Source organism: Sylvia atricapilla, chromosome 27, assembly GCF_009819655.1.
Source record: "Sylvia atricapilla isolate bSylAtr1 chromosome 27, bSylAtr1.pri, whole genome shotgun sequence".
Taxonomy (NCBI): Eukaryota; Metazoa; Chordata; class Aves; order Passeriformes; family Sylviidae; genus Sylvia; species Sylvia atricapilla.
The window spans coordinates 2,781,343-2,790,782 of NC_089166.1; the positions used below are offsets into that span (position 1 = coordinate 2,781,343).

The 9,440-nt window shown below is 55.5% G+C and overlaps 1 protein-coding gene and 1 gene segment (V, D, J or C); both read right to left on the reverse strand.

The window, feature by feature from the left end:
- Positions 1-1,380: 1,380 nt before the first annotated feature.
- On the reverse strand, positions 1,381-2,806 carry LOC136372117 (T cell receptor alpha variable 1-1-like). The segment is given in 3 exon segments: positions 1,381-1,387; positions 1,631-1,898; positions 2,758-2,806. Coding segments are annotated over 3 exon segments (324 nt in total).
- Positions 2,807-5,632: 2,826 nt separating this feature from the next.
- On the reverse strand, positions 5,633-9,083 carry LOC136372096 (uncharacterized). Its single transcript, XM_066336560.1, has 4 exons — positions 9,035-9,083; positions 7,913-8,180; positions 7,014-7,303; positions 5,633-6,249 (listed from the first exon to the last, which is right to left on the reverse strand). The coding sequence occupies exons 1-4, from the start codon at positions 9,081-9,083 to the stop codon at positions 5,633-5,635; spliced, it is 1,224 nt and encodes a 407-aa protein (XP_066192657.1).
- Positions 9,084-9,440: the final 357 nt, after the last annotated feature.

Here is a 9,440-nt window from a genome sequence, read left to right on the forward strand (position 1 = left end):
CCAGCCACAGCCAGCTCCAGCGCCCGTCCTCTGACACCGACAGCTGACCTTCAGGGGATCGCACGGCCTTCGAGGCTTTAGCAGTGAGTGCGAGGAATTCGGGTTCTCGGCCCGGGAGCTGACGGTAGAAATGGATTAAATCCTCGGTCTGTTTTTTGGGATGTGAGCAGTTGATGCTGATGCCGATGCCCTCGGTGGTCTCCAGAAACGGCTCTTGCAGTACTTGGGCTCTGCCTGAAGCCACTGTCGGGGACAGAATAAAGACAAACCTGAAATCCTTAATTGCCCTACTGCACAGTATAAAGAACGCAGAAACTGTAAGGAATGCAAAGAGCCGGTGAGGAAAACAGTTCCCAGAGTTTTTCAATATAGGCAAGTACAAAAGGTGTCCATTATTCGTTTGTGCAGAGATGAATGCGTGAATTAGGGGATGATAGGGAGACTTACAAGACAACGGGAGGATGTGGAATAACGCAGAAAAAGACAGAAAAGTCAGAAAAGGTGAGGACTGACTTAGTCAGTCATAATAAAGCAATGATTTTGTAAGATAGGGCAAAGACGAGAACCCGGGAATTTTTGCGAGACTATGGGATGCAGAAGAGGGAAGGATGAACGGGACAACAGTTCTCGGCAAGAGGTCAGTGCAGAAGCCAGGCAGTTCGGCAGCCCCCAGGGACGTGCGGGATCAACCCAGTCCCAGGCGCGGCCCCTTGGCCGCCACCCCCGCGCACCGAGCAGCAGCGCGGCCAGCGCCGCCAGCCCCGCGGCCCGAGCCCGCCGCATCCCGCCGCTCCGCCGGCCGAGCATCGCTGTCCCCCTCAGCCCCGGCTCTCTGCTGCGCCCGGGCCGCCTCCTCTCCGCCGCCGCCAGCTCCGCCCCGGCCGGCCTCAGCCCCCGCCTCTCCCAGCACCGGCACAACGAGCGACACGACAATTGTGGCACCGCCAGGGACGAGAGACAGCCGTGTCCCATCGCACACACCGGCGACACCGCATCGGAAACAGACCCACCCTGCACACACCTGGAGCGGGCAGGTGCCGTCCCCACTCAGCTGCACTCCGGCTCCTGCTGAGCCTGGGAAGCTGCTGCTCTGTGCTGCTCAGGGCCAGAGCAGTGCTCGCTGTCCCCGGCACAGTCAGGAAATTCCCTCCCGAGGAGGGACACACACGGACAGACACAGGCTCGTGCACAGCGGTGTGGAGCCGTGCACAAATCTGTGCTGCCCGTGTGTCCGTGCAAACGGTGCTGCTCCAAGAGCTCCCAAGGCAGAAACACAGAAGCAGCCCTGAGCCCTGCTGAGGACATGTGGGGCCAAAAGCAGCAGGGCTGGACTGTGGAAGGACAAGGTCCCAGACAAGCACAGCAGATTTATTTCTTTATTTACAGACTGCACAATGCAGAATGGAGTCGAAATTTGTCAGAATACCTTTCCAAGGGAAGTGTCAGTATCGATGTAGTCACAAGCATCAGGCCACTGTACATATGATGTAAATCCTGGTGAGCACTGGGCTGACCCCAGCGTACCTTGCCCAACCTCGGCCTGGCACTGACACCTCCCCTCCCTCCCCTGGGTTCTTGCACAGCCCAGGAAGCTCCCTGCACCAGGGTGTCTTGCACAGCACAGAGGTACAAGGCACTGTCAGAGACCTCCACTTGCTGCACCTTCAAGACACTGGATTTCCCCATGGTGTTCAGGTGCGTGGTGATACGGCCGCTGTGCTTGGAGCCAGTCCCTGCTTGATAGGAGAGCAGCTGTGGGCCTTGGCCTTTCCTCAGCTGGTACCAGGACAAGGCATAAAAGTTAGTGGTCTGGTATTTGCAGGTGGTGTGGAAGGTGTGTCCCTGCTTCACCGTGGCTGGTCCATCTTCCTGGGTGACCAGGATCTGCCCCGTGGTGCCTGGAAGAAAGTGAAGGTGAGCAGCTCCACGGGGAAGGAGTATGGGAAGCAAAACAAAGTGCATGGAAAACCGCGATGGAGAAAGCTTCCTGCCTTGTAGCAGAATCCTGGGAGATTTTGGCCATGAGTTTTGAGCTCTTTGCTTTGCATCAGCCAAAGTAGAGCTCGGCTCTGTCTCTGCTCCTACTCTCAAGGCTTAAAAAAACCATGGAACAGCCTGTCATGCCTGAATTTTTTGTGCTGCAACCAGCACCCCTCCAGCTGCCCGAGGAGCCCATCGAGGCACAGCGGAAACGTTCATCCTGCTTCCCCATCCCTGTCACCTCTGAGGGCTCGTCCATCCCTGAGTACACACAATGCTGAGTTTGGAATGAGGGAGCCCTGGTTGTGTTGCCAGCCCAGAGAAGCCTGGAAGCCGTGACAGAGCTGTGTCAGCCTGGAGGCAGAATGGGACACCCTGCTAATGTCAGTGAAATGGGAATTGAAAAATGCCCCCGGGCTACTTTGATGAAATCCATGCATTTAAATTAGAAAGGGAGGAATGTGAGATGGCAAAAACAGCTGAGATGTCTTGAGGTGACAGCAGCAGGATGAGAAGATAGAGACAGAGGGAGATCCACTGAAGGTGAAAGAAAAGACAGAAAAAGGATCTCTGAGGTTTTCTTCTCGCCCTTCCCTTTTCTTTTATGAATCGAAGAGCTTTTTCAGCAAACACTTGCAAAAACACACAGAGAAGCAGATTTTTCTCAGCCTTTTCTCAATATTCACCGATGTTTCCTCACGTGATCCAGATAAGGCTATTCAGGATTTCCTGGGGGAAAGCAGAAAAATGATGCCTAGGGGAAAAGCCAGCACTTACCAAGGAGCTGTCCCAGGAAGACGGGGAGGATGAGATGGGCGAGGTGCATGCCGAGACCGAGCTGCGTGTTTGCTGAGTGAGGCAGAGTCAGCAAGCCCGGCCCAGCGCCGAGAGAACAGAGCTGCCGGAAACCACTGTCGGGGGCAGCAAAGGAAGCAGCAGCGGGAGCAGGCAGAGAAATGACCTGTCCTTGCAGTGCCTGAAATGCTCCTGATGGGTCTGTGCCTCGTCCAGCAGCAGCTCCCGTGGCTCCCTCAGCCACGGGCATTGTGAGCATTCCGTGCCTCTGGGCCTCAGCCATGGCAAGGGGCTGTTCCCGCTCAGCTCGCACTGGAGTCCTCACCTGCCCAGCTGCAATGGCCAGCTCTGCTGCACACCCAGGGCTGGGCATCGGGGACGTCAGCGGCTTCTTCCTCGCTGTGGTTTCTCTGCTCTGTGGGGTTAACGCAATTCCCTCTGTGAACAAGAGACTCCCCTGTCTCTGTCGATTCTGCCCCCCCCCACCCCCCCACCCCCCTTCTTCCTCTCCCTGGGATGAACGCCTCTCTCCCAGGTCCCTCACTCCCACCCCCTTTTCTGAGTCAATTCCCGAGTGATCCCTTACCGAGCCATTTGGTTTTCTCTAAAATGGGTTTGCCATAAAATCTTTCTAGACTTTGTTAAGTAAGGATGCAAATAATGATTAAGGGTGTATTAAGGACATTCTCATGCAGGAGATGCACTGTTCCATGGTTTAATTGCAGGTTTTTTGCAAAAGTCGATATTCCTCAGGTTGTCACAGATTTTCCAGGTGAAAGCTTATCCTCCTATCTGGTCGTTCCAAGGCTGATCCTTCCTAGGCTATATGGCAGAGAAAAGACGGTAGGACTTGTACAGGGAGATGAGGATTCATTCCAGCATTTGTGCTGGGAAGAGAAACCTGCAACCAACCCTGCTGATCCCAGAGACACATCACTGGCTCTCTCTCCTTTCCTGGGGCTTCCAGCTCCTCTCTCATAGTCACTTGGCGCTTTGTCACTGACAAAGCTCAGCCTGAGCCAATTCACAGCTGCTGTTTTCTAAAGGCCCAGTAGTTAGAGGCCGGTGAGCGTTGAGCTCCACCTTTCATTCCCTTATCACCTACTGGCACATTGGTGTCATTGTGTGTTTCTTGATCACTTTCCATTTTCCCGTTTCTTCCCTTAGAAAAGAAAATGCATCTGCTGTGAGCCTTAGAGAACCAGACACTGTCACCTTTCTTATGCCCTGAATGCGGCCTCTGCTCAACTTGCTAAGCCCAAGGTGTTTCTGAAGATAGTAAAAGGCACTTGTATCCAAAGGCAATGTGGTATCTAGAGCAAATGTCTGGAGGGAAACCTCATGTGGAGCTCAGTCTTTCAAGTATCTCTCTCGATCACTGGCAGTGTTACTGAATCCTGGCATCTGCTCCTCAGCAGTTTTTGCCTGAGAAGTTACTCATGTGAGGAGGAAGGGACCAATCAGTTTCAGATGAAAGGTGGATGTGACAAAGCCCTCAGAGGATTTGAAATGCTCCCGTATTCCAGCGGAATGATTGTTTCCCCTCCCAGATTTCTGGAAATTCACAAAGGGGCTGAATTCAGATCCATTTGTTCTGGGGAGACCGAAGGGGTAAAACAAATTTGGAGAAGAGAAGTGAATTCTAAACTCAGGTGGGATTCAAATTACACTTTCTCTAGCCCTCCCTATGAGAAGAGTGCTTTTTATGCAACTTTCAGTATGTGCTAGAGGCATTTCTGCAGGGACAGAGACAGAGATTACATTCCCATCACAGAAGGCCTTGCTGTAAATCGTTCTCAGGCGATGAGTAACTGATGTGAGACCACACTATTAAATAGACCACGCTGGTCTGTCAGTGCAGCTGCTCTGTCAGCTCCCAGGGCAGGCGCTCCCAAGGAGCAGCTCTTTGCTCTGCAGAGCCGCTGAGAGCAGCAGCAGCAGCAGCAGCGTGTCGGGAGGGCGGAAGGCGATGGCAGAGGCGCCGGCCGCAGCAGTTGGGTGTTGGGGTCCAGGACATTCCTCTGGACGCCCTGGAAGGTCACAGAGCTCGGTAGAGGGGACTGGGACCTGAACAAGAGGGTTTCAATCCTGGCAGGGGAGTGTGGAGACAGTCCAGGGGCGTTGCCTGGCACAGAGACCAGGAGGACACAGTCTTTGACTTCAGCCCATGGAAAAACTTCCAACACTGAAAGAAGAATTACAAGTCACAAAGGTGTGAACACAGTAGTGTAGTTTATCACAGCGTGGAAAATTTTGTAGTTTGGGGTTTTTAGAATATAGTTACAGGGGAGACAACGGGGAGGATTTCGGGCCGTGCTCTGGGTTCTTCTTCTCCACTGGCATCCATCATTAGATGTGATGATGGTATTTTAAGGGGATTGGGTCAGAGTAGAGTTGACCCTGTGATTACAGGTGATAGGTATTGGCACATCACTGTAAATAATATACACGTAAATTCTCTGTATAAGGAGGACAGCGACCTCCCATCGAGGAGGAGTCGTCCTGTGTCCGAGCAGCAGAGCAGGTCTCGGCCGGGCACAGAGAACACTGTAAAATAAGAATCAATAAACAGCGCGAGAAACCAAGAGAAAAACAAGACCTTGAAGACTCCGTTTCATTCTCGCGTAAGGCTCAGGGCCTTGAAAGGCAAAAGACTCTCTCGAACCACCACCTCGAATCTTGGGCGAGCAAAGAGACCCAAATCTGAGAATTGGTGTCCCTGGGTGGGCACCCAGTGGGCGCCCTGAGAGGGACACACAGACACTGGGTGGGCTCTGGATGGGCACTGAGACAGGGGCACTGAGTGGGCACCAGTGGACACAGCAGGCGTCTGAGAGGGCAAAAGCCTCGAAACCACCTAAATCTCGGGTGCAGAAGAACCCAACGCCGAGACTTGGGCGTCCGGCAGAGGGCGGCGAGGGAGCGGGGCCGTGTCGGGCGGTGCGTGGCGAGCGTGTGAGCGCAGGAGGCGGGCGGGCAGGCGTGTGCGCGGGGCCGTGCGGGGCTGTGCGGTGTCGGTGCGGGCTCGGGGCAGAGGCAGGAGCTGCGGAGCCGCGCGGGGCCCGGCGGGCGGAGCGGCAGCGCCCCCTGCTGGCCGCGGCCGGCGCTGTGCCCCCGGCCCCGCCCGGCCCCGCCCGCGGCGGTTCGTGCCCGGCCGCAGCCCCGGCTCCTCTGCCCGTGGGCACAGCGCGCAGTAATACACGGCCGCGTCCCCGCGCCCCGGCCGCCCCAGCCACAGCCAGCTCCAGCCACGGTCTGCAGACACCGACAGCTGTCCTGCAATGGCCTCAACAGCCTTGACTCCTTTGTGAGCGCTCACGAGGAGTTCGGGTCTTCGGCCCGGGAGCTGACGGTACCAATGGATGTAATCGTTGGTCTGGATTTTGGGATGTGAGCAGTTGATGTTGATGCCGGTGCCCTCGGTGGTCTCCAGTAATGGCTCCTGCTGTACCTGGGCTCTGCCTGAAGCCACTGCTAAGAAAATAGAACGAAAGTCCAATTATCAGCAATGATGGATCAGCTTTATTGTCTTCATTTCCACAGAGACAGTCAGGAGCAGGGACAGTGAGACACAGCAGACTGCAAAGAAATTCGGAGGAATGGACACTCCCGGGCATGGAGAGTGACGCTGCTGTGGGTGGGAATTTGAAATTTATGAAGGAGAAATAAAAATGTGGGCTGAATGAAGAGAGGCACAGCAAGAAGGAAAAGGCACAGACAGGTTGTGTGTGAAACTGGGAAGGATGGAGGGCTGAATTCAGAAGAGCAATAACTTGTGCTGTACAAGGGCATGTTCGGGTGTGTAGAATAACGGAGACATGCAGGAGAGAAGAGCTTATCCTACAGGTATGAAACAATTAGAGAAAGAGATGAGAGAGTAGAAAGAGAAGTGAGGGATGATGCTGGGTACGAAGGGTGAGGATGTGTGGGTGGATGGATGAAGAGTAGTAGACAGGGAAAGGAGATGTTGCAATGAAGGGTAGAGGGCTGTAAGGAGAGAAAGAATAACTTGAACGGGCATGGGAATGAGTAAGGCGCATTGAAAAGCAGGCACAGATGCAAGCAGGCTCGAGCCGAGAGAGATGGGGATTCGGAGGCTTCGGAAAGTGGGCTGAGAGATGACAGAGAGACAAGGTAGAGGGGGAGAGACGTAGAAAGAGCGCAGCAGGCGCCGGCATCTCTGGGGAAGAACCCAGAGGCAGCCCAGACCCTCATTCTCCGCCGGCAGCCCCGCGCACCGAGCAGCAGCGCGGCCAGCGCCGCCAGCCCCGCGGCCCGAACCCGCCGCATCCCGCCGCTCCGCCGGCCGTGCATCGCTGTCCCCCTCAGCCCCGGCTCTCTGCTGCGCCCGGGCCGCCTCCTCTCCGCCGCCGCCAGCTCCGCCCCGGCCGGCCTCAGCCCCCGCCTCTCCCAGCACCGGCACAACGAGCGACACGACAATTGCGGCACCGCCAGGGACGAGAGACAGCCGTGTCCCATCGCACACACCAGCGACACCGCATCGGAAACAGACCCACCCTGCACACACCTGGAACGGGCAGGTGCCGCCCCCACTCAGCTGCACTCCGGCTCCTGCTGAGCCTGGGAAGCTGCTGCTCTGTGCTGCTCAGGGCCAGAGCAGTGCTCGCTGTCCCCGGCAGAGTCAGGAAATTCGCTCCCGAGGAGGGACACACACGGACAGACACAGGCTCGTGCACACCGGTGTGGAGCCGTGCACAAATCTGTGCTGCACGTGTGTCCGTGCAAACGGGGCTGCTCCAAGAGCTCCCAAGGCAGGAACACAGAAGCAGCCCTGGGCTCTGCTGAGGACATGTGGGGCCAAAAGCAGCAGGGCTGGAGTGTAGAAGGACAAGGTCCCAGAAAAGCACAGCAGATATTTTTCTTTATCTAGAGACTGCACAACGCAGAACGGAGTCAAAATTTTTCAGAATACTTTTCCAAGGGAATAGTCAAGATGGATGTAATCACAAGCATCAGATCATTGTACATATGATGTAAATTCTGCTGAGGTCTGGGCTGAGCCCAGCGTCCCTTCCCCAACCTCGGCCTCACACTGACACCTCCCCTCCCTCCTCTGGGTTCTTGCACAGCCCAGGAAGCTCCCTGCACCAGGGTGTCTTGCACAGCACAGAGGTACAAGGCACTGTCAGAGACCTCCACTTGCTGCACCTTCAGGACACTGGATTTCCCCGTGGCGTTCAGGTGCGTGGTGATACGGCCGCTGTGCTTGGAGCCAGTTCCTGCGTGATAGGAGAGCAGCTGTGGGCCTTGGCCTTTCCTCAGCTGGTACCAGTATAATCCCCGAAAACCACTGGTCTGGTATTTGCAGGTGGTGTGGAAGGTGTGTCCCTGCTTCACCGTGACTGGTCCATCTTCCTGGGTGACCAGGATTTGCCCTGTGGTGCCTGGAAGAAAGTCAATGTGAGCAGCTCCACAGGGAATTGCAATGAGAAGCAAAACGTAGGGCATTATAAACCACGATGGAGAAAGCCCCCTGCCTTAAAGAAGACTCCTCAAAGGTTTTGGGCAGTAGTTCGGAGCTCTTTGCTCTGCAGCACCCAGAGAAGAGCTGGGCTCTGCCTCTGCTCCCACTCCTAATGCTTAAAAAAACATGGAACAGTTTGTCATGCCTGAATTTTGTGTCCTGGAACCAGCACCTCTCCAGCTGCCTAAAGAGTCCATCGTTGCACAGCAGAAAGGTTCATCCTGCTTCCCCATCCCTGTCACCTCTGAGGGCGCCTCCATCCCTGAGTACACACAATGCTGAGTTTGGAAAGAGGGAGCCCTTGTTGTGTTGCCAGCCCAGAGAACACTGGAAGCCGTGGCAGAGCTGTGTCAGCCTGGAGGCAGAATGGGACACCCTGCTAATGTCAGTGAATTGAGAATTCTGAGATGGCTGGGGCAGGTTCGACAGAATGCGGGAATTTAAAACAGGAGTTTTGGCACTGCAGAGACAGCTGAGGTCTCCTGAGGTGACAGCAGCAGGATGAGAATAGAGAGGCAGAGTAAGATCCATTGAAGGTGAGAGAAAAGACAGAAAAGGTGTCTCTGAGGTTTCTCTTCTCTCCCTTCCCTTTTCCTTTACAATTCGAATAGCTTCTTGAGGAAACACTTGCAAAACCACAAGGAGAAGCAGATTTTTCTCAGCCTTTACCCGCTAATCACTGATGTTTCCTCACACGTTCCTGATAAGGCTGTTGAGGAGTTCCTGGGGGAAAAGAAGAAGAAGAAGGGTGTATTGGGGAAAGCCAGGACTTACCGAGGAGCTGTCCCAGGAAGACGGGGAGGATGAGATGGGCGAGGTGCATGCCGAGACCGAGCTGCGTGTTTGCTGAGTGAGGCAGAGTCAGCAAGCCCGGCCCAGCGCCGAGAGAACAGAGCTGCCGGAAACCACTGTCGGGGGCAGCAAAGGAAGCAGCAGCGGGAGCAGGCAGAGAAATGACCTGTCCTTGCAGAGCCTGAAATGCTCCTGGTGGGTCAGTGCCTCGTCCAGCAGCAGCCCCGGTGGCTCCCTCAGCCATGGGCATTGTGAGCATTCCGTGCCTCTGGGCCTCAGCCATGGCAAGGGGCTGTTCCCGCTCAGCTCGCACTGGAGTCCTCACCTGCCCAGCTGCAATGGCCAGCTCTGCTGCACACCCAGGGCTGGGCATCAGGCACGTCAGCGG